Genomic DNA, 24,934 nt, shown 5'->3' with positions numbered 1-24,934 from the left:
ATATAAACACGGAACATAATTGTAGGGCACAGTCTCAATCTCCATTTCCATCAAAATACAAATATGAAGATAATTTGGAGCACAGAAGTGAGAGGATGACCCCTCCCTCCTGAACATATGGTACAATCCATTCCCCCTCCTCTAATTAGGTGGCATAAGGAGAAGCATGTTCTCTGCATTTGCCAGCAGGCCACTTGGGAGATTGGGGGGCAACTGATCTCCCACCATTCCATTCTAAGTGCCTGTCAGCAGAGCAAGTAGCTAAAGAGGAATTAAAGCTCCAAGCCAAGCCCTTAAGTTGCTTTAAAATATGTAATGATTAAACACATACTTACACTGGTTGTTTCTTTGAGGTCTTCAATCTTCTGGAGGAAAAGAAAAGAAAAGCAAGGTCTTTAGCAATGTGAAGTTACTCATCTTCAAGATTGCTTCTTGTTAGTTATTGTTTATTTAAAACATTCACATAAAATATAAGCTTAATATATGAAGCAGCACTGTGCAGAGCTATATGGACTAAGCATTGTCTACTCCAACAACTCTCCAAGATCGAGGGAAAATGTCTTCGCTGCCTCTTGCACCTGAGATCCTGCTGAATGAAAACAACAGGATCCTTACTGCAATCAAAACCAGACATATTCCATTATTACAATGTGACTACTTTGCAACCATTTCTAGATAATTAAAAGAGTACCAGGAATGCAATTTGCTTTAGAAAAGAGTTGCCCAACAGCACTAGAAGACGACTTTAAGCAAAGGGTGTGTTGTGCAAATTGTAAGGGTAGTGCTTTTTCTAGCATGATGCACTGTTAAACCATGCCCTGCTGAACAACCAAAGATTATTAATGCTTGGTTTACATTCCCATCCCACCCTGCAAATAAATAGTCTAAAGAGAAAGCTTGAAAGCAAGTACTGTACAAGGCGGCTTCAACTGAAACATGTTCATCCAGAAAATTAAATCTTCATTCCACATTTATCCCAACTGAAAGTGATATATTTGCATTTGAATCAGTTCAGACACTGTATTCCTATACTTGTGTGTGAAATCATGCAAGTACAGAATTGTTCAGACAGCGGTGATTCATCTTCATATTGTTAATTGTCATAGTTTGTTCCAAACTGCCTCACACTTGTCCAATACAGTGAAGACTCAAGTCTGCCTTTTCCCCATCTATGTAGACCAAAAACAAACTTTGGTCAAAGCTCAGGTTTGTCTGAAGAAAGATAAACTATAAGTGACAACCTAATCCAAATCATGATTTAGCTCTGGGTAGTGCAGCAGCAGGAGGAGAACTAGGGTAGGAGTGCAGCAGCTGTGATCCCCTCTAGGAATCTGCAGTTCGCTCTATATCATTGGCTTAGCATTATGTGTTGTCCTCTTGTGGCATCTATTTTTCTACAGGGTCTATAGATGTGACAGTTTCGACACAGCTTTCCATAAAGATTAAAAGGAAAAGAGAAGTGATGTCATGGTTTCCAGTAACATTTCTTTAAACTACATTTCTACAGGAAGCAGCTGCTAGTTGTCTTGAGTCAGGGGAAATAACTACCTTATTGCTTAATCAGAAAATGTCTAGCATCACTGAAGTTGTTAGCCGCCTGGAATGGCTGGGGCAACCCAGAGGGGTAGGGTAAATAATAATAATAATAGTATCATGCTGATTTTAAAGAAATACTTTGGGGTGAGTGTAACTGGAACCTCTTCCTTCTGCATGAGAGGAAGCAGCTTTAAAATACTGAATGCCAGAACAAATCAGGAAGAAAACAGCTCATCCGTTGCAACACTAATCTGCCATTACAACAAATTAAGACTAGAGGCCAAACAAGTACAAGGTCACACCCCAGCGGCAAGATTGTATAATGATAAGACAGTGCCAAGTGCTAGGTTACAATCTAAAATATGAAGTACAGTTAGCAAATTACCCTGTTCTAGAACACAAAAAGCCAGCTACATGGCTAGTTGGTTTAGAATCATTCTAGCAGTGCTGGAAGTTATTGCAAAGAGAGGCCCAATTACTTCTCAATAATTGACTAAAGCGTGAACTTAATTTTATTTGAATTGGATATATAATTTTACCTGACATGTGTAGAATCATAGAAATGTAGAGCTGGAAGGGACCCCAAGGGGCATCTAGTCAAACCCACTGCAACCACCAACCTTCTGGTTAACAGTCAGACGCCTTGTCATTTTATGCTCCTTATTTCATCCTTACATTACATATTTCATTAAGCCCTATGAACTATGCTAATGGTACAATAGTTCATGAAAAGTGAGTGGGGCACAAGGCATTGCTAACTGAACTTCCAATAACTGACTTCTCCAGGAAGCTCACAGAGAAAAAATATTTAAAACAACTGCAGCATGAAACTTATTGAAATAAAAGGATAAAACCTTTTCTATGGCTCTCCAAGCTTGTTTTCATCTTTTTAATTATATTCCACTGTAATGGAACAATTGAAGACCTGTTAGCAATTATTATTACAAGTGTTTTCCGTCCCAACAACTAAAAAAAATAAAAATCTATAAAGCAACGCTCAATGCTAGTTATCAGCTGTATATAAAAGGAGTGCTTAAATTGCATTTTAGACAATTACAAGAAGGCTGAAAAGTGAACTTCAGGGAGAGGAAGAAGCAACATCTATATAAAAAGTATACTTGCTTTTCTCTGTTCGTCATCTTTGCAGTTCTGAAGCTTATCATCAAAGAGCTAAAAAGAAAAAGGCACACAGTATCAAACATTGCTAGTAAAGCTTTTAAAATGCAAACAGGATAGCAATTTATTTATTTATTTTTTAAAAATCCAGAGTCTGCTGATCATTTGGTTCCATCTTACCAGAAACATGTTTAAATTACCAGTGGTCTTAATCATCAGTATTTCACACAAAAATAATAATCAATATCACATACTAAGTCAGGAAAGATGTTTTGTCTTTAACCCAAACATGAAACTATTTGGAGGGGATGGGGGCTTCTTTATGATTGCAGAATTACATTTTAAAAAAGCCAAAGAAAGTGCTTAAAATTGTTCTGCATTCTGTTGCTTCTGTCTCCTTAATTATCTGTTTCCAGTCAATATAATGTCTGAGCTAAAGATCTTTAGACAGTTTCTTTACAACACAAAATAATGTGCTGCATGTAAAGCAGAGATGGAGACTCTGTGTCCCTCCAGATGGAGTTCAATGATAATTCCCTTCAGTTCCAGCCAGCATGGCCAATGATCAAGGATGGTGCCAGTTGGAATCCAACAGCATCTAGAAGGTTACAGGCTAGCCACCACTCTGTAAATGATTGAATAAGCTTTAAGCCTTCAAGGCATGCAAAACAGAACCTCTCTTGCACATATTTTTACTTCTCAAATGCTTACCCCATTTCAAAGATTAAATATGTTAAGAATATCAAGGATAAATCACAAGGGCAACATTTACTCTCTCCCTCTCCTAATATATATAATAAACAGTACAGGAACTACTGTTTTAAAACAGCTTTTTTAAAAAAACAAAAAAACTGAAACCATTTCAAGTATGCTTGTGATCCAAGTCTCTACAGTTGACTTGTGTCATAGATGACTGGGAAATTTTAGATTTTGCCTGATTTTTAGTTTTAATTCAGTATTGTACAATTTAAAGATTGCACAACACAAATTAGATTGTATTCAAGCTACTTATCGCTCCTAGCTTAGTTTCACTGTTCTAAGGAACAAGTTAGGAATGAAGAACTTGAATACTGAAATCTTCATCCAGACTCCGTAGCCAGTGGTGTCCAAACTTTTTTCAAAAAGGGCCAGATTTGATGAAGTGAAGGCCCGTGAGGGCCAACCAAAGGGCCAACCAAACTTGTTAACCTTTTTTAAGGATTGAAGTTGTTGAGGGTTTTTTTAAGTTTAGTTAGGATTTTACCCCAGGAAATAAACTACCACAGGAGCCGGATTAAACCGACTGGCAGGCCGGATTATACCCCCAAAATGGACTTTGGACATGCCTGCCCTAGAGATATAGTCTTTTAGCAGGAACTGCTGTTAAATTTCTGAAACCCATCTAACTACTTAGCGAAAACATGGATCAATGAGCTTCAATGATGACAATCTTTCATAACCTGTTTATACCATGGAGGTTAGGGAGAAATCAAAGTGCATCTTTACTAGATTATTGTAAGTCCGGTTACAATAGCAAGGTCAACATACCTTCAATTGGTCTATCAAAATTTGTAGATAAGCATCAGCTTCTGTAAGTTTTTTATCAAAATCTTGGACACTGGGAACAAATCCAGGATCCACACCCTATGTAAGAGAAATGCATTACATTTGAACATATTTACAGAACACACAGAACAGCACCTCATTAGCTGCAAGTTTGAACTGGGCAAATTTCAAAACCATGGAATAACCTGCCTAGATACACTTTAAAGAATGAAAAAGGCTAGAACATTATATTATTCCTACAGATATATGTCAGCATAGTGAAATGATTAACTCACTGCGAGGACTAGGGGTCTCCTAGCACTATTCTAAAGCGTAAATATTATGTTCTTGTGAGGTTAACTATTTTGCTATGTAAGCCACATAACAGCAAACTTGTTTCTAAGGTGAAGCATCCAATACTCTCCCAACTAAAGTTTCCTTGTAAAACCAGGCCTTACAAATGAATTCTCAAATAATAGAAATAGAAGCAACAATCCAGAGCAGCTCAATTGTTCAAGCCTATACGTGTTTACTCTGAAAGAAGTCCCGCAGTGTTCAATAGATCATATCCCCAGGATAAACACACACAAGACTGTGCTGAAAATCTACACTGGATTGTGACCACAGATGAATAAAGAAAGGGTATTTCCACACCTCTGCTTTTTTCCTGCTTTTTCATTTACTTCATTTAAACAGCCTCTCTTATCCTCCTCCAAAATGGATAAAAAGGTAAAGGTAAAGGACCCCTGACACTTAAGTCCAGTCGCAGACAACTCTGGGGTTGCGGCGCTCATCTCGCTCTACAGGCCAAGGGAGCCGGCGTTTGTCCACAGACAGTTTTTCCAGGTCATGTGGCCAACATGACTAAGCCCCTTCTGTCACAACGGAACACCGAAACCAGAGCACACAGAAATGCCGTTTACCTTCCCGCAGAGCGGTACCTATTTATCTACTTGCACTTGGGTGTGCTTTTGAACTGCTAGGTTGGCAGAAGCTGGTCCCAAGCAACGGGGGCTCACCCCATCGCGGGGATTTGAACCGCTGACCTTCTGATCAGCAAGCCCAAGAGGCTCAGTGGTTTAGACCACAGCGCCACCTACGTCCCTTCCGAAATGGATATAAGGCTTAAAAAGTTATTGCCAACTAGAAAGGCACACTTTGGACAGAACATCAAAAACATAAACTGATACATGTAAATCTATAATTCACTATGTCAAGATCCCTTGTTAGGAATTACATGGAGGGTGTTTAAAATTTCTAGGTTTTATGATTGCGGATGAGAAGTAGACAAACAGAAATTCATTATGTCTTCAATTCTCACAATTTAAAAGCTATAGCGTAGGTGTTTTAAATGCTAAGCAACCTCCACTTTTAAGAGAAGCAATTTTAGAAGACACATACTTTAACAAAAAATATTTAAGGAACAGAAGATTCCGAACAGAATCCAAACTGTCACTCTTTCACTTCCCTGCATCTGTTTCCACAATAATGTGACCTCTAGTGAAATACGTGCAGTGCTTCTATCATAGCTATCTATCACATGCATGTAAATCACATAAAATGCTACAAACTTCATTCAGTTTTAAATGTTAGTTAACTCATTTACATTTTATGTATTTCAGTGAGCATTTGCATTATTTCCAATGAAAACGAAGTTAAATATACTCAAGTCTTAGAGGTATTAAAAAAAAAGTAATTAAGCTATTAGCATTATGTTACAAGTTCTGCACTACGTTCCTTTTTAAACTAGTATGATTACTAGACTATTTAAGTACCTCAGCTTTCATTAGAAAGCAATTCTACCTGGCCAGGTTATATAAAAGAGGCCTTATAAGCTCACTCACCAGAACATGAGAGCCAATTGTGACCTCTGAAATGCATAAATTCCCTCTGAAGTACCACAGAAGTGCACACTGAATGATCAAAATGGCCACAGAACAGTGCTTGAGTCCCTTTGGGCATCCTGTACATTTGTTACTCTTTCCTTCCTGTGAAATGCCTAAAGGTATGTGATCCTTGTTAAGAGTCATACCTTATTTCCTGTAGAAGTCTGAATGATCCTTAAAATGAACTGGGATGTTTGCCCCACATTATGTAACATTTAGGACATAGCATGACCACTACAAGAAATACACTACAAATGCTACCTGCCCAACGTTGCTTCACCAGCAAGTATTTGGCTCTTGAAATTCTTTAGAAAAATATCAGGGTCTACACATCAACTGTAGTGCCTACCCTCTGGCCATTGTTTCTAGTACCAATTTTCCTAATCTGCAAAGAAATACACCCACTTTCCAGAGAGTCATGGAAACATGTTGGGCATATGCTGAAGGAACGAAGGATCACAAGATCCTTTAGTTGTGGGAAGCATCTCTAACCACCGGGAGAGATTGGCTTCCATGTCCATTCTGAGCTACAGGACCAAGTTTCTATTACCTCTTGGAAGTAACATGCATTTCAGTATGTCTTCTTATTTGAATAATGTTGTATGCTTTAACAGTGTACACTACCTTGATGTTCTATGACACAGCGGTATAGAAATCCTTTTCTAAATACAATGTAACTCAAACCTACATACTGTGAAAGAAGCTGATTTCAATGGGAGGTGAAGAAAGGAAAACTAAGTTTCCTGCAGCCGAAATACGAACTAGGCTAACCATCGAGTGGGTTTTAGAAACGATCTCCTATATCACGGTCGAGGTGATCAAACTGGAACTGCTTGTTTTCAAACAGCAAAGTCAGTGGCAGTAATTAGCCACTTCCACCAATGGCAGACAATGGAGCCTGCCGGACTGAAATCAGGCTGAGCTGCTGGGGGGTTGAGTGCGCCCCATGGTGTAGCGCGCACACAAGCGCCGCGCTCTTCCTCTCCAGCGATCAATGGCTAGAGCTGCTGCGTGCGATCCCCGGCCCCGGCTGCAGGTACAGGTTCAGGGCCGCGGGCTCCGCAGCACGCACCCTCTCCTCCCCACCCACCCCGATTATACACGGGGTCGACCACAGAACCCAGGCGTCCGGGTGGGCCTCCGTAAGCGCAGGCCGACGGAGATCGAGGGCGCCCCCTCCTGCCAATGTCGACGCTGCGCCGCCCCAACGCCCGGCCCTACTCACGCAAGCCATGCTTCCTCCCCTCCCGGGCACGCTGCCGGGCGGGGTCTATCGTCGGCTGGGCCCCCTGCCCGCAGGGAAGCCGCGTCGCCAGCCCGCCGCTCGCAAGCAGCGAGCCTCTCCTTCGCACCGAGGCGGCTCCCGATTGGCTGCGGGTCAGGTGCCTCTCAGCCCGGCCCTTTCCTCTCCCCCGCCCCGCGCACCGACTGAGAGGGGGACGCATAATAGCCATACACACCGGGCTGCTTCCTTCCAGCCGGCGCCGCCGGCTTCCTCCGGCTTTCTCTCGAGGGCATCCTTCGTCCCGCGAATCTCCCGCCTTCAGCGGTAGCCTCTACCCAGCAAGGCTGCAATCCGGGCAGGAAAACCAAATCGCCACGCGCTGAAAGGAAGCCCTGATTGGAAGGGGGGCTGCCTTGGAAGCCGCAGCACCGACTGACTACCCAGTGGGCTGCTTGGAGTCTAACCTCACGCGCAGCGCCACGGAGGACACGGGCTCATCCGGATATTTCACCCGCCCCCTGCCTTCTTGCATCATCTGAAATGCCTCCGGCAGCTTTCTTGTTATTGGCTACAGCGCTGATCGCTCTTTTCCATTTCGCAATCCTGACCCCCGTTTTACCTACGAGCGGACTTACTTCTGAGCAGGCATGGCTAAGATGCTAAGACTAACTTTTCGCATCCGCCTAGATTTCTGTAGCTCACTGTCCTTCACCACGTTTAAGCTTAGCGTGTGCACAGTTTCTGCAGAATACTAAACGCAGTTAAGAACCTTTGCAAGGCTAGGGCTGCGAATCCTGACTATTTGGAACTAGGTATCACTGGCGTGGATCCAGGCTAGACCAACTCCACTCTGCGCATCGGGGTTTTTCCGCCCAGCAGCCCCTTACACAGTCTGGAAAGCCGCCCCTGTCAAAGGAATCTTCACCATAGCATGAAGCGGGGCTGAGGCCATAGGAAAATCTAGTTTCCCCGATTTCCAGCACCTTTTTTTGGGGGGGGGGGGGACACGGAGCAGCCATGAGAAGGAAGGGGAGCAGAAAACATCACCTGGCCTGAATGCAGCTTAAGCCCAATTACCAAGCTGCCATTTTCAGACGTTTCTCACTTGAAACGTCACTATGATTGATGCCCATTAATATTAGACAGTTGTGCCTCTGCATTTGCTCATTAGCTTCAATATTAAAGTGCACCTGCTGTTATCCATAGTTGGTGCCAGTGTCTCCAAAGCAATCCCTTTCTGTGATAGCACCTTGGAGTGGCTAATATTCTCAGGAGGAATATTTACATAGCAAAGGCTTCAAAGCAAGAATATGCAGGTTTAGTTTTGTTTGGTTCCCTTTCCCCTTCTGCCAATGTGCAGACAGCACTAATTTCTCCATCATTATGCACTACAAAAACACAGGAGTTGAGATATGTTTCTGTATAGTTCAGTGTTCTTTGTATGCTACCATATGCAATGCTTGATAAGCAAGAATTTTTGCAAAGAGTACAGGTTCATTATTTGGATGATCTGGAGATCCAGAGGTGCAGTGACTTAAAGATTCCTGTAATGATCTTAACATTGCCTCCATTCTATGTTATTTTTTTAATCCAAGGCTTTGTTTCAGGTAAAGAAAATAGAAATTAAAACTGCGAACAGGTCGTTGAGTAGAGTTCACATAACAATAATCACAGGAATCTTCCCGTCATTGTATTCTTAGATCTCCAGTTCAGTTACAAAGGTTTCTCATTCACAGACAGGCAATAATAAATGTAAAATTTATCAACTGAGGTGCTATATTTGCAAGATGGGGACATGATATATGGTTTAATTTCACAATAAATGTAAGAACAAATCTACACTCATGGAATAGAGATTAGTATGGATTACATTTTATACAGGTATTATGCAGAACATAAACCGACTAACGCACCTGAAGCTGAAGAGTATGACGAAGGATGGTTTCCTCTAAAGCATGAATCCATTTCTCTCTCTCATCAGCATCTCGAGCTGGAAGAGTATTAAAAATATACTTAAGTGGCCTTAAAGAAACAACTGGAAACTTAAACCAATCCCAGATCAGTAATAAAATGTCCTGTTAGTTAAGCAAAGCTAATCAAATGAAAATTGCTTGCTGAGAGACAAGCCTACATTATAGTTAATGAGAAAGTTTGAAGATACTGTGAAAAATAAGTACATGACTGAAATCCGAACACATTTTTAATGGCAACTACAGTACAAATACTCCTGAATATTAGTTAAACTGAAATAATTCACAATTCCATACTAGTATGTCCCAAGCAATAGCTATCAACTTGTGCTTGTAGCCATCTTAAGCCATCTTCAAGGTCCTCCATTTATAAAATGACAAGACAGCCAGACAGCTGCAATGCTCCCATCCTGTCTATAATATTTCTAGTCCACATTATATTACTTATTTTAGAGAATGGAGCTAGTTTTTACATAGTTCACTTACATGGTAACTTCCAGCAGTTCTACTTTCATTTTAAATGCATCCCAAAAATCCTATACATAAAAAGCAAGCTCCGGCATTCAAGATATCACAAATCTAGCATGAGAGAAACATGGATTCCAGACCAGTTCATGCAGATTAAGAGGTGGGACTATGCAGGTAACAGCTGCCTCAGAACAAAGTAAACAAGCTGCAGTCTGGGAATAGCTGAAAGTGGAGAAGGTACAGCATGAATATGCTATCAGAAGTCCTGCACTATAGGTACCTCCTTTGCTGAGGCCCTCTGTAGTTTTGACATTCTGCTATTCTTAATGATAACTGAGTCAAAATTGAAACTGATAGGATCTTCAGAGTTTATTGGAAGTACATCTACACACTTCTAAGCAATAAAAAGTCTTTAAAAAAAGGGTATGTAAATAACTCAAAGTGCCAAGGTGGGCAATAATTCAAATGGTGAAATTTTGTTTTCATTCAGTGAATCAAGCACAGATATAGTAATCAAAATAGCTCACTCAGTGCAATAGATATCTGGGGGAAGAATCACAGTTAAGCAAGCAAAGATACTGAAACATTGGCCTGCCTCCAGTCCAGTCACCCTAACTCAAAGATTCACAGCTGTCTGTTTCACAGATGATGTAGGTCAATACTCTGCCAAGAAACTGAAAAAATCAGCATGTGATATGTGAGCCAGGAAGGAGCTTGGTGTACTCCTAAATACTGCCCACACTTCTATGGGAAGGATGTGGTCACACTTCAAGCATCCTGAAACTAGTCTGCTTATAACAAAGTCCTATGGCACTTTAAAGATTAACAAGTTTATTCTGGCATAAGCTTTTGTAGCAGGAGCAGCTACAATATTAAAAGCAGCTTCTAATATTGTTAGGTTTATATATGTAATTAATAAAAAAGACAACACACATCTAGGTCCTGTAAAGTTCACAGGGTCAAATCACTGCTTGATCATGAAGCTCAGTGTATGAGTGTTCACACAGATGAGTCCAAAAGTCAGTAAACTACGTAGATTCAAAATGCTGTAAACAAATGTTACATTCACATTTGCCATAGCAATTACATCAAAGCAGCTATTTACGTTACTGCAAATATTCAGATTTATCCTGGTATGTTCAGCCTTTTAATTATCAGTGCATATTTTATTGCGGTACTGCATCAATATTGCAGCCTCGTAGTAGCTAAGTGACAGTTCAATTTATGGAAGCAATATTACAGTGTTGTTCATATTACCCAGTGAGGGAATAGATGAACTGTAGACAGAACAGGCCCACAAAACCAAGATAAACATCATGAATCCCTAGAGACTGCCAAGAGCCAGCAGCCTTCTCAAGCTAGAACTAAGCATTAAAACTGAGGTATGATTCACAGCTCATTTTTCCCTCTGGCACCATAACAACTAGAGATAAAATTTTGATATTATGTCAGTATGATGTCAAGCTTCCCCCATCTCCACAAGTGGCAGCCTATGAAATGGAGCAGGGGTGGGATGTCTGTCAGTACAGTCATGTTACAACATATATATCACACATGGAGGAGGGGGCAGATTACAAACTGACTTCAACAGCCCCATAGTAAAATATGTTACTGTGACCAGGTAAGAAATTATGAAGACATGCATAAGTACTACAAGGTCTGAATCAGCCCAAAAGGGTAGCAGTTTTCTCATTGGCTAGTGTTGGACAAAAGAGCACCTAATCACCATTAAAACCCTGATTTCTAGGTACCACAATAGAGCCACATATACTTCAACTAACTAACTAACTAACTAACTAACTAACTAACTAACTATGGAAGTTCATCTCTATTAATTATAAACCAGTGTTCCACTAATCCCTATGTCAAAGGTACTGATACTTGGTCTTCCTAAATTTAGTTTCAGTATGCTTGCTTTTAGTTCCAACCACTGAATAAACACAGATAATACAGGTCTTAGGGCATGTAAAAGTGGTGATACTGAGCTCTTTTGTCAGTCAGATGATGAAATGATGACACCCAGCAGCATCATATACTTGTTTAACAAGATTGGAAACAGGAGCAAACACTGCAAATTTGGCACAGGAAAGATAAGCAACCATTACTCACTGGGGCCTCCCTCCCAGGAATCTGCAGGCACAGACTGGAAATCTACCCCACCCCAATAGATTTCTCAGCAGCAGCATCAAAATTTCAGACACACAATCAAGTGATGAATGTTAGCAATCCTGAAAAGAGCAACTCAAAAGCCATCTCATTTAACCCCCGCCAGTGCCCGCAACTGCACAAAGGCTGCATCTCAAGGTAGTGTGAGCGTCATGATCGAGAACTCTTGCAGTAGCACCTAAGCCCTACATATCAATTTGGGACAATGGATATATATTTATTATTTTAAACTTGCCCATTGGTATTCACCATGCTGAGGATTAACATACAGGCACACTACTCCATGATCAAAGTATCATTTCCATTACTGAACCATATCTGAGTTAAGAGGCCTCCTAAAGGTAAAGGTAATGGGACCCCTGACCGCTAGGTCTAGTCGTGACCGACTCTGGGGTTGTGGCGCTCATCTCGCTTTATTGGCTGAGGGAGCTGGCATACAGCTTCTGGGTCATGTGGCCAGCATGACTTAGCCGCTTCTGGCGAAACAGAGCAGCGCACGGAAACGCCGTTTATCTACTTGCACTCTGATGTGCTTTCGAACTGCTAGGTTGGCAGGAGCTGGGACGCAGCAATGGCAGCTCACCCCATCGCGGGGATTCGAACCGCCGACCTTCTGATCGGCAAATCCTAGGCCTCCTAGTTTGTGCCAAAAGGCACAAAGTACATGATGGGTCCTGAAGTTACCGAGCCATTGCATGCTCAGCAACCTTCCAAAATATCAACTCATTTGGAATTGTATCCAACTAAATCATTGTGTGCATGGAACAATTTCTGTGAGAACATTGGAACTTCTTGCTCCCTTTTCTTACTCATCACCAGCATTGTCCCCAAATCTATTCTGGATGATTAGTAGAACCACCAGAGTAAATATGATGAGTGTACAGGAGGAAGAGAGGCAAAGAGAAGTTTCGTTTCATGCAGACAATTGTTTAGTTAAAGACAGCTTTTGGAAAATAACACAGAAAGAAACTGAAGAAAACTAATTTCTTTACACATAATTAGAAGCTACCCTGTGCTCTAAGCTTCCTGGAGGAAAACATTTAAAACCCCCTGCCCCAAAAAGAACAGTTTTCCCTAGTTGTCTCTTACCAAGCAGGGCTGCTGTTGCATTAGCCATTCACTTACATGCTTCCTCTGGTGACCCCTGATGTCATTAACTGACATGTCTGAAACTCCCATCATTGCAAGAAAGGCTTTAGCTATGGTTTCTGCCTGTTGCATGGCTGCTAAGAGCAATTCTCAGGGACTATTTAAAAAGGAGGATAAATGAATGATGGCGATAAAGGGACTACTTTGTAGTACACTGTGACTATGCTGTGAAACACTGAACAAAGTTGTTCCACCTTGGTTTCCACAGCAATTACAAATTCAGGGGATGTATAATTGAGGACTGCTTGGTGTGTGGATTATTTAAAGTTTGCATAGCTTGAGGATGTGGACAGGATTCATAGACACTGTCTTCATTGCAGGGGGTTGGAGTAGATAACTCTTGGGGTGCCTTCCAACTCAACAATTCTGATTCTATAAACAGAACAATTCTATGCCTCCTATGTCATTAATACTGATGCTTTGGTAACGCAGAAGTCCCACATCTAGCCACAACTCAGAGTGAAGAGAGGGTTGTGTGGTCTCTCAGCAAGCACAAAGGCAGATAATATTAGGGGGACCTCCTCCCAAAAAGAAGTTTCCAGTATAAAAATATGTATAGGATCCATTTTCTGTGGGCAGGCTACATTTAACATTACAATAAGATAAATTTAGTGAATATATTATGATTAATAGATATATTTCAGATTTGAGAATATTACTTCAGAGATTTAGGTTAGGGGTGGGAATCTGTGACCCGTAGTCTAATTTCATGTGTCCCTATGCACTTTGAGCTCTTTTCCCACCTACTGCTAGCTTTGGGCTCTACCCACTGCTCACATATGGCTCCTAACAGATTGCCCTTGAAATAATATGCCCCCTTCAGAGTTCTTCATCCCTAACGTATACTAAGTTCACTGCAAGGATTCTCTACTTCAGTTTATCCCTCCAAATATCAACAGAAATTTTGTCTCAGAATAAAGGTTTCTCTGTTACTGAACAATGGACCATCATGTATCAGTAACTGTGACATTTATAAAGCATACCTCCAATGGATCTGCAGAGAAGACAAGATCGTCTTTAAACCCAATGACAAATGTGGCACTAGTTATGGTGCTAAAAATGCAAGCTTTTATCTATCTGAAGGTGCAATATAACCAAATAAGGGAAGGTTCTTGAGGATGACATCAGAACACATTGCAATAACCATATTTCAAAAGCCATACAAGTATTTTCAGAAAAAAAAATTACAACGTAGCAAAGGATGAAGTGTTCTCCATTTTCTTCTTAGAAAAGTAGTGTTCAGTTGGGCATAGGCAGGGCCAGGATTAGCAAAGCACGCGGGCCCTCATATCTGGCTCTAGTTGTAGTGAGGGAGGGAGGATGTACAGGTAAGGAATGGCATTATGATAAGAGACTAGAATTCTCGTTCCTATTCCAGTTTACCCCAATCCATCAAATTCAAATGAAGGCACTGAGAAAGGACAGCTAGACGCTCCAACACTAGTAAAGCGTGTCCTCCCTCAAAGAGGGCACGTGTTGCGGTGAGACCTAGAGACTGACCTCCTGTGTTGTGGGTGGGTATATTGGACAAGCCACTACACCCGGTTGGTAGGTCCCTTATTGCTGGGTTTAATCTGGCCAATGGGGTGTAGTCTAAACAGATCGAGGGACCTATATATGCCTATGCACGTGACCCAGAGCTTCCTCTCTTGGCTCATGAATCGGAACACCTGCCCACCTCTCCCTATATTTAGGATATTTTGCGACTGACCTTGCTATGCCATTGTGTGTTGTCTGTCGTTGGGACAGGGGCACGGAAGAATTTTCCCCACTTGGCTGATTGGTTGTTGCCATTTGGGTTTTGCCTGCCACGTAGCAAATTGTCACAACTTGTAAGGTTGTGGATAGGCACTGGTTCAGGTGACAGGGATGGGAGAACGGTCTCGCCATCCCTATGTGAAGGGTATTCCATTAAAGGAATCTAGAGACTTAACTTGGTTTGGTCAACCCCCAAAAGGGGGTTGTGCCCGTGCCTGAGTCCAGGGGAGCATCTGGGGAGCGGACATAGTCCGTTCCCGGGCTTTCTGCCTACCTCAGGTGTTCACCCTTGGCTGACCTATGATAGAGCTCTGGGTCAGCGCTACCTACAAGGGTGCAGGGAGCTAGTTGAACCAGAGCCTAGGCAACCACTCACTTTCTGTAATAAAGTTGTGGCCTAAATTCTGCCAAAAACCAAACTAAAATTTGAGTCAAATGTGTCTTTATTTAGGGGGGAGGTCTCTGGGTCTGAACACGCAGATGGCCAATTATATTCACAACTATCTAATAAAAAGAAACTTTCAGGTGACAAAATTGGTTAGGCACAGTTACATCATTCCTGCTTATGAGTAAGGCCGAATGATTTCCAACAACAAAGACCTCACAAGTTAGAGCAAGAAAACAAAGTACATAGGACATAAAGTTCTACATTTATTCAGCATAAAATACTATGCATACTTTCAAATGTTAAGTAGTTCTTCTGCCACTTGAAATAATGTGCAAGCACTGTGATTCAAGCAAGTTAGTATTTTATTATTATTATTTTACTATGGGGAAGGGCCTACTAGAACATGCAGTGAATGCAAGCATTCAGTATTAACCAGCACCTTGATCCAGCAGTTTCCTGGTGGTGCAGAAACAGTAACATGCACACTAAGCCCCCTGTCATAAAGCTCTTCTCCACTTGCCTCAGTACGGGGGAGACTACCCCAACAATAGGAACACTGGGCATAACGTTACATTGATAAAGGCTCACAATATTCAGTATCAGCATTGGCCATATACTCTGAATAAATCTGTACTTGTAATCTCACCTCTTGTAAATATACTAAAGTGAACCAACATTTGATAAAAATGCTACATTCCATAGGATGCATGTCATCATACAAACTGTATGTGTTGCATACAGATACGATTTTTTAATGTGCATTTTATTTTACATTCAGTCTTAAATTGATAATGCACCATTGATATTCGTAACTTCTAGTACACATCAGTAACCACTAATCCATATAAGAGCAATTTCCTAACTATGGATTGCCATCTAAAATAATTTACTTCTAAAAAAATGCATCATCATCTTCAATACCTACACAAGCCAGCAGAAATGCCAAATCATAGAAAAAAATAAATTTCAATGAATTAAGCCAAGACCCTTTAGATACCATGTAAGATGAATATGTTATTTAAAGGCAGCATTATTAAATACTACTTTGTTCTGCTATAAGGTGTTTATCTCTCAAGAGGCTTTCCTTTCTGCAGGCAGCGAACACAAAAGCTAGAGAACTGCTGCAAAATTAGAACTGCAGAAGGTATTCCTTTAATAGCTGCAGTTTTCTACTGCAGATTTCACCCTTTATCTGCATCATGATACACAATACAGCTGCTACTTTTTGAAGAATGCATGTGATGTGGTCTGTTTGTATTAACAATTAATTAGTTTGCTCTCAAGAATAAGTTAAGAATATGTCCTCTTTTTGTGTGGAGCTGTAAAAAATTATTAATGATGCTTAATGCAGTTACTAAAAAGCCACATGACAGCAGAGTCATTAAGACACCATAGCAGAGGATAAACATATACACAATTTGGAGCGTAAGGTTTATCACTGGAACTATTTGAGGAATACTTTGCCAGAATATTAGGATCCTCAGTACTAAATAATAGTGCTGAAGATAAACCACCACAACAGTTTGCAGTTCACAAAAACTAAGTAAAGAATAGCATGAATCTAATTTCTACAACTGAATTCTCACTGTTTCAAGTAAAGCATTTTATCTGCAACTCATCTGACACTGAAAAGTAAAGAAAAATATCAGATGTCAACAGCAGAGTAAATTACAATTTAAAGGAAAGATGATAACCCAAAAAAATGGGAGCATTTTATAAAAAAAGACCATTTATTAGGAATTTCAAAAGAAATTAAGGGAATATATAGAAGTACAAATGAAAAATACAGTACCTTACCCTTTCTACTGGTGAACCATAGCATGCAATGACGAAACATAGCAGTAACAGATGGCATTGGAGTTGTAAATATGAATAAAAAGATAAAATAGCAGGAAAATGATGTTTGGCAGACAAGAACAAAGAAATAAAGATGAAATGAATGAGAACTTGTAGATCCTGAAGCAAAAATCCACCTTTAAATCTGCTTCCTCTGGTCTCCTCACATATTCAAGCCTTTAAGTTCAATATCAACAAAAGCTGCAACCTCACGCGATCTCGTGGCTTTCTCCATGCAGAAAGGCACAACAGAACATCTTGATAATAAAGATCGGTGGTGCTTTTTTTGCAAGCAAAACCCATCAACGAAAGCCCATTATTCTCTCCCCCCCTGACTGATATATCCTTTAAATTTTTAATCTCCAGATCCTGCCAAAGCTACCGTCCTTTCTAGCACATATGTATACACTGCAGATATAAATCCCTGCCTAACCCACAGTGCTCCTGACTCCAGAATGTTCCCTGTACATTGATTCATGCAGTTCTGATTATAAAATGCTTAAAATTAGCTCACTGAACTGTAATTCAATATAATTTTCTGTGATTTATTCTAATATAAGAAATCCTCTTCTTTCAGCTCACCCTGGAAATGGAAGGTTTTCTGATCAACAGTTATTGTGAAGGTGCTGTCGTCCTCATCATCTATACCAATCACAGCTCCCTGTGAAACAAAGAGCAAAAATTCTGATAAGGCAGAGCAGTGACATCAGCAGCATGCAGTCTATTGCTACACGACCAGAATGCAAAATTCATGAACAAATTTTTGCAAGGCTTCCAGAGTCAATACTTGAAAATTAAATGAGGAATTTACAAAACCAGTTTTATTCCTTGTTTAGTTAAAGCCCCATGTGCATTTTTCTTCTGTGTGTTTTGCTTTTTCATAAGAGGATAAGGAATTTTGCACTTTAAAAACTTGCATTCTCTAAAGGAAATAAATTTACAATTAAAGAAAGCCTCTGGGAATTTCTGCTATTCAATCTATGAAACAGCTATGAGTGCCTATATAATCATCCATATCAGTGCAATGCCTTTATTAGGCCAACCAAAATATCACACAGCTTTCATGGGCAAGCTTTTTAGTTCTCAATAGTTCTTCATAAGACTCTTCATCAGCCTGGAAAATACCAAGCTTGCACACTACTTTTGAGACATTTTGACTGGTGTAATAAAAGTATTTAAGATGGAACGTTTATTATTAGTCAACACTGTTATTGTTACTTTTTGCATAAAATCATGCAGCTCCATGTACCTGAGAACACCATCGTGTATAAATTTCAAAAAAGAATTTACATTGCAATATAAGGCAATCGTGCTGAGAGGGTCTACAAAGTTCCATCGTGTTCTTCCATACTATTGAACATAGGCTTGAAGAACTGAACCCCTCCCATCCATTAGCAGGTGTCATGAGTGACATCAGCCAATTGACAAGTAGGCTTGGTTTGAGGGGAATGGCCTCACTGGCTAACCTGGAACCCCTGAGGGACCAAGACTGACCCATGGGCTGGAGGTTTCCCACTCCTGATCTATATGATGCTTCTGGGGGAGGTTATCAGCAGAGTTGAAGTGCTGTGGGGATGGAAGCAGTGTCAGCAATATGAAGATGACTATGCATAAGATCCCTATTTTCTAAATCAGGTGAAGTTGTATAGTTGATGGACTATTGCCTGTAGGCAGTAATAGGGCAATAAATTGAAACTGAATCCTGACAAGATGGTGATATTATGGGTTACTTGTTCTCAGGTCAAGAAATTTGGTAGATGGCCTGTTCTGGACAGGATTGTATTCCCCTTGAAAGAACAGATATAGAGTTGGTCCTGGATCTGCTTTGGCATTGGAGCTCCAAATGTTCTCTATAGCTAGGGGTGTTTTTCTGCAATAGTGGTTCTCAAGCTACAGCCACTCTTGGACTGTGATAGCTTTACCACAGTGCCCCATGCTCTGGTAACCTCCCAATCAGATTACTGCAATGCACTCTATGTGCTTTAAAACCACCCTGTGATCTTCAGATGAAGGGTAGTATATAAATTTAATTAATAAATAATGTGGGACTACCCTTGAAAATGGCTCGGAAGATACCACCAGGGCTGGGTGATATCAGCTTTTCAACATTGCAGTGTATCACCAGCTAAACATTGTGAAATAATAATACATCATCATGTTGAAAAGGAAGGAGCATTATTCTGTGTCGGGGTAAAGCCAGGCAGCAGGCAAGCCCCAACTGCAATATACCGTCAGGTATATTATGCTCTGGCCCTCAGACCTGTCCTGGACGATGTACTGATACATCGCCCAGGCCTAGCTGCAACAAGTGCAGAATACAGCTGCCAGGTTGTTGAGTAGTATACCTATTTAGAACTAGGTAAAGGTAAAGGGACCCCTGACCATTAGGTCTAGTCGTGGCCAACTCTGGGGTTGCGGCGCTCATCTCGCTTTATTGGCTGAGGGAGCCGGCGTACAGCTTCCGGGTCACGTAGCCAGCATGACTAAGCCACTTCTGGTGAACCAGAGCAACGCACGGAAACACTGTTTACCTTCCCGCCAGAACGTTACCTATTTATCTACTTGCACTTTGAGGTGCTTTCGAACCGCTAGGTTGGCAGGAGCAGGAGCTGAGCAACGGGAGCTCACCCCGTCACGGGGATTCGAACCACCGACCTTCTGATCAGCAAGTCCTAGGCTCTGTGGTTTAACCCACAGCGCCACCCGCATCCCTTAGTTAGAACTAGGTAAAGGTAAAGGTACCCCTGCCCGTATGGGCCAGTCGTGTCCCACTCTAGGGTTGTGCGCCCATCTCACTTAAGAGGCCAGGGGCCAGTGCTGTCTGCAGACACTTCCGGGTCACGTGGCCAGCGTGACAAGCTGCATCTGGCGAGCCAGCGCAGCACACGGAAACGCCGTTTACCTTCCCGCTAGTAAGCGGTCCCTATTTATCTACTTGCACCCAGGGGTGCTTTCGAACTGCTAGGTTGGACCAATGATGAAGATCCTTCTCTGGTTGCCTATACATTTCTGAGCCCAATTTAAGCTGTTGAAGCTAACATATTTGGACTGGGAGCCCAAATCTTTGAAGGAACACTTTTCTCTCCATTACTGCACTTTAAGATTAGTGGAGGGATCCTCCCTGTTGTTCTACCATTGGGAAAGTACACCTATGGTGGAACCCATCTCTGGAATGCCCTCCACTCAAAGGTGCATCTGGCCACCAACATTACTTAGTTTTCATTTCCAGGTAAAGATGCCTCTTTGCTCCGAAGCTTTAGGTGAAGGCTAGTGGCTGACCAGTTATTATTTGAGTATATTTGCATGCTGTATTACAAATTGATTTAGTGAATACGATTGGTGTGGACTCGTTCTGTTTTATGTTGGCATTTATTGTAACCCACCCAAGGATCAGTACAATGAAAGGTGGACTTATAAAAAGGAGGAACTATAAAAATAAACATCATCTCTCATTATGTACTCTAAGGCTACAAAAGTTCCATGCACAGCAGCAGAAAGATCTCCTATAAAGCTATCCGTCGCTCTCTGGTCCCAGAGAAGTGAAAACAGGGAATATATTTTCCATGGAACAGGGAGGCACAATGGGTACTATCTTCCTGGCAATTCCATTCAATAAGGTCTAAAATAAGTTGCAACGGTGGCAAGAGGGTGGCAGGTGTAATATGACAGGTGCAAAAAGGATGAGTGACTGCCCTCTCAGTTGCAAAGCTGCCCAATCTCCAAAAGCAGGTTGAACTATCATCTGTGCCTGCAGGAAATTAATATAAATCATTCAGTACAGGCTCACAGGCTCGACACATAACCCACATTCTGCCACAAGAGTCATGGCAATCAGTGCATGGATAGCGCTTGATGCAGCTTACAGAAGGACAGAGAAAAATGTATCCACAAGTTGTACAAGTGATGAAAGGTCCTGGTTTGTGGGTATCTCATAGGCATTTGGTTAGCCATTGTGTGAACAGGATGTTAAGACTAGATTAGCCATTGGCCTGATCCAGCAGAGATCAATGTTCTTATGTGCTTACACACTATTGTGTTCTAGTTATGGAACAGTATTTATCGAGGGGGGGGGGACACTTCACATTATTCAGAATGAGAAGATTTCACATCAAAATCCACTGACGATTGAAAAACTGGACTTATTTCCATTTATTTTTTCTAATATTTCCCACATGTTTCATTTTAAATACATTAACAGTCCAGTCTGCAAGTCCATTTTTATAACTCCTGGAGCTTACTCCTAAGTGTATATAGGACTGCAGCCTAAGGCACTTCTATACACGCTTACTTGGGAATAAGCCCCACCAACGTACTTGAACATATTTTCAAGTAAGCATGCACAAGACTGAACCACAGAATGCTCAACATCAAAAGGCTATATTTTGATCATACTGTGTACAGATTAATTCCCCAGGGTCCAATAGCTTTTCTTGTTATTCCCCAGCTGTGCCTTGTGAAAAATTGATCCTACCGGCTGAATTGTTTAGGCAAAATCTCCCTTTGGATTTTAAGATCCAATTCAGTGAGTAAGATAAGATTTTTGCAAGGCACAACCATGGAAAATGAGAAAAGCTCTCAGACTCAGGGAATTAATTAGTCCACAAGACAATCAAAATATGAGTCAAGTGAAAGTATGGAGAAGCCACTGAGCTACAACAAAGGTCACTATTGTAAATTATTCTACTGTGACAACTGAGTATTTTGCAGCAAGAAATTACATCTTAAACTACAATATGGAATTTAAACTGCAATATGGAATCTGTTTTATTGTATGTGAAAGGCTATTTTTACAATGTATGCACATCAGGAATTTTGAAAAGCCATATTGCAACAAATGACAAAAAAAGCATTTTGCTGTTCCATTTCCAAAATACATACAGGTGACTTACCAAATTCCAGAGATGGTTAGGCCTTAATTACATTAGCACCCAAATTATTTACTATTTACTACAGTTTCAGGTTAAGAATGGACCTCCAGAATGAATTAAGTTCTTAACCCGAGGTACCACTGTATACCATTGTATTTTAAAACTGCTTGAAAATATAATTATTACCTAAAATGCTCTTGACAAAAATAAAAAGGTTTTACCATGTCCTTTTTGGGATTCATAATTTTACAAAAAGCTAACATATGCTCAGGACAGAGACAAAACTAATTTAATATCAGCTATAAAACAAACTGTTTAAGTACCGGCAATCTACACAATTCTTCCCTTTGTTAAAAACCAACTTCCAAAATCAGACTATTTGGACCTAAGATCTTGCAATAAGCTAACATGAATTACAAACTATTACAGTAAAGGCATGTACAAAACACAGCTATCATATATAACTTCTATCCTGTAATACTGAACAAAGCTGAAACTCCCCATCCCTGAGCCCTCTGGTCTGGTGCTGCTGCTGCTTATGCCAGATCGCTCCATAAGAAAACCATGCTCATTCACAATTTGATTGGGACGAGCGGACTAATCCGGCTTGCATTACTGAGACTTAGGTGGATGAGCTAGATGGGCTTGACCTTACCTAGGCAATGGGCAATGTATCATCCGAAACCAGCTTGAAGTCCATATGACCTGGCTATATATCATGAATCATAATGTGTGTGTGTGTGTGTGTGTGTGTGTGCGCGCGCGCACTATGCTAAAATCACAATGTGGGGAAAACTGTGAAGCCAGTCAATGCTTCTCTCCATTCCTGCAGTCCCTGTTAACTCTGCCAGCTCAGCAGAGTCTGGTAGATAAGGCAGAGTGCTTAAAAACTCTTTCTACAGTGGGAAAACCCAGTGCAGAAAGAGTTTTTAAGCTCTCAGACTTGCTAAAGTCAGACTTGCTAAAGTCTGAGAGTTCTCAGGTTCTGGGAAGGTCTCATGTGGGCTCTGGTAGGCTGTCACAAGATCTTGGACAGCCCCACAAGATCTTGCAGGAGCTTCCCAGAGCTTGCACGAGAGTCTGGTAAGCAAGTGTGAGAGCTTAAAAGCTCATTCCGCAATGGAAAAACCTGGCACAGAAAGCGCTTTTAAGCTCTCCACCTTACGCATGTTTAATTTGTGTGATTTCAGCTGGCAAGTTGCACGTCAACTGTATACGTACACACACAAACATACATATCTTAATTCAGTCCAACATCTAGCATAAATGGCTGTCAACTACTAATAAAACCTGAAAACAGCCAATACCTCAAAGGGACAACTGTGCAGTGATGCCAAAGACAACTTGAGAAGCCTGAAATGTCAAGCTAACATCACCACCATAAGTTTTTTAGCCGATTTGGAACAAAAACAAACAGAACTGTCATAAAATGGGCAGCAACCTGCCTCAATTCCAATCTTAAAGGCGTATAGACCTCAAAGAATTTTGTAATGAAGAAAATATAGATTGCATTTAAGATATGGTAGGAAAATATAATTTGTTCCTTGTCTTTAATTGATCACTGACAGAACAAAACAAAAACCATCTCAGAGGCTAGCAAAATGTTTGTCAAGTATATCACACAGCACACATCTAAGAGATGTATAAAAACAGATACTTACCCTCAATCTAACACAGCCTCTGCGTGATCCCCGCATCATCTTATCCTTTGACTGAAATAGAAAAATAAGTCAGCTAAATAAAATTTCACCACTGGAAATGCTTCAAAATTGTCCATACTCTTGCTATCTACACACCATCTTGTGATTCTTCACAATATGTACACATGTAAAAATGAAAGGTATCTACTTAACCCATAAGATTGACCACAGATATGAGGCACTCAGATTGTGTATGCTAAATTTTATCACGTAAGTGCCTCATAAAGATCTATTGAGCAGAAAAGTGGCTCCAAAATAGTAATTTCTTACTCTTCTCCAAGGAAAGACGCTAAGAAGAAACTAAAGAGCACAAATAAGTGGTTCCAAAGCCCACTCTCAAAATTATGAAGTGGGTAGCCCAAAAACACTATAAACTCCTCCCAGTCCCGCTTGCATGCGTCTTTACGGAGCAGGAGTCAAGCTACCTAACACCTCACCATTATGCCTCTACTTTTTTATTAGTCCATCTGTAATCTACCCCATTTGTTGTTTAATAATTATGGGTTCTCCTAAAACTAGCTTCTGCTGCCCTATAGCCCACTACATACCATAAAAATACCCCCAAATGACACTGGCCCAGTTCCCATGCAACTTTAAACGAATGGATTAGCAATATGTATAAACCTTGCCTAGCAGTTTAACTATGGTTTGTTTACTGCCAACAAGCCACAATAGGAAGCCATTGCTTACTAATTGGCTTACAAATCTTTGTTTGCTTTAACTATGGCTTAGCATTATATGGGAACCCAGCACCATGGTTTGCTTGATGATCCAACCCCAGAAACTCACCAAATTACAAGCACATGAGGCGTTAACAGCTGGAAAACAAATGCTGGAGAAACAATACATGGGTTGTTTGTCTGTGGAACAACTTGGGGTTAATTTATGGTTTGATAAACAATCCACAGCTTAAACAAACCACAGTTTATGTGTGAACTAAGCTGCTGGCTCAATTTGCATGTCACAGTAAACCACATTTAATAGTTTACCATGAACATGCCTTTCTTAGCTGTTTGTCTCCTGTCTGCTATTGCTCAAAAGAAACCAACAGCTCAGAAAAGTGAAATCATAGTTTACTGTGACATTCTAGTAAGGCCACTCTAGGTTGAAAGCTACAGGAAAAACATTTGTCTGGAAGCAGAAAAATTAGGAATCAGCCACAGAATCCAGGACTGGGGAATAAAGTTGCTTAGCAGCCTTTTGTTCTAAGTCGCAACTAGGCTAACAGACTGAAACAAAACTATACAGAACAATATGTTCCACCACACAGAAGACTGCAAACTCAAAATAATCAAGAAGAGGGCCTCTCCTATTTGTGTTTAAGAATTCAAAAAGCAAACTAGG

General features: G+C 40.9%; 1 protein-coding gene across 6 annotated transcripts in view; it reads right to left on the bottom strand.

The window, feature by feature from the left end:
- OSBPL9 (oxysterol binding protein like 9) overlaps window positions 1-24,934 on the bottom strand; it is a 62,480-nt gene that overhangs the window by 25,475 nt on the left and 12,071 nt on the right. For 2 of the 6 annotated variants that reach the window (XM_081868234.1, XM_081868235.1), the window contains exons 2-7: window positions 23,552-23,602; window positions 17,605-17,683; window positions 9,201-9,277; window positions 4,180-4,275; window positions 2,659-2,706; window positions 336-365 (exon numbers count right to left, since the gene is read on the bottom strand). In XM_081868234.1, coding sequence (XP_081724360.1) covers window positions 336-365; window positions 2,659-2,706; window positions 4,180-4,275; window positions 9,201-9,277; window positions 17,605-17,683; window positions 23,552-23,602 — 381 coding nt within the window. Of the gene's footprint in view, window positions 1-335; window positions 366-2,658; window positions 2,707-4,179; window positions 4,276-7,287; window positions 7,434-7,522; window positions 7,710-9,200; window positions 9,278-17,604; window positions 17,684-23,551; window positions 23,603-24,934 lie in introns of those variants that run through there. The other 4 variants (XM_081868230.1, XM_081868231.1, XM_081868233.1 and 1 more) reach the window with 3 other exon arrangements.

The sequence above is a fragment of the Podarcis erhardii genome, assembly GCF_964252035.2.
Source record: "Podarcis erhardii genome assembly, chromosome: 6".
Taxonomy (NCBI): Eukaryota; Metazoa; Chordata; class Lepidosauria; order Squamata; family Lacertidae; genus Podarcis; species Podarcis erhardii.
The sequence above is the reverse complement of the archived record's forward strand: the minus strand, read 5'-3'. Positions and strand labels throughout refer to the sequence as shown.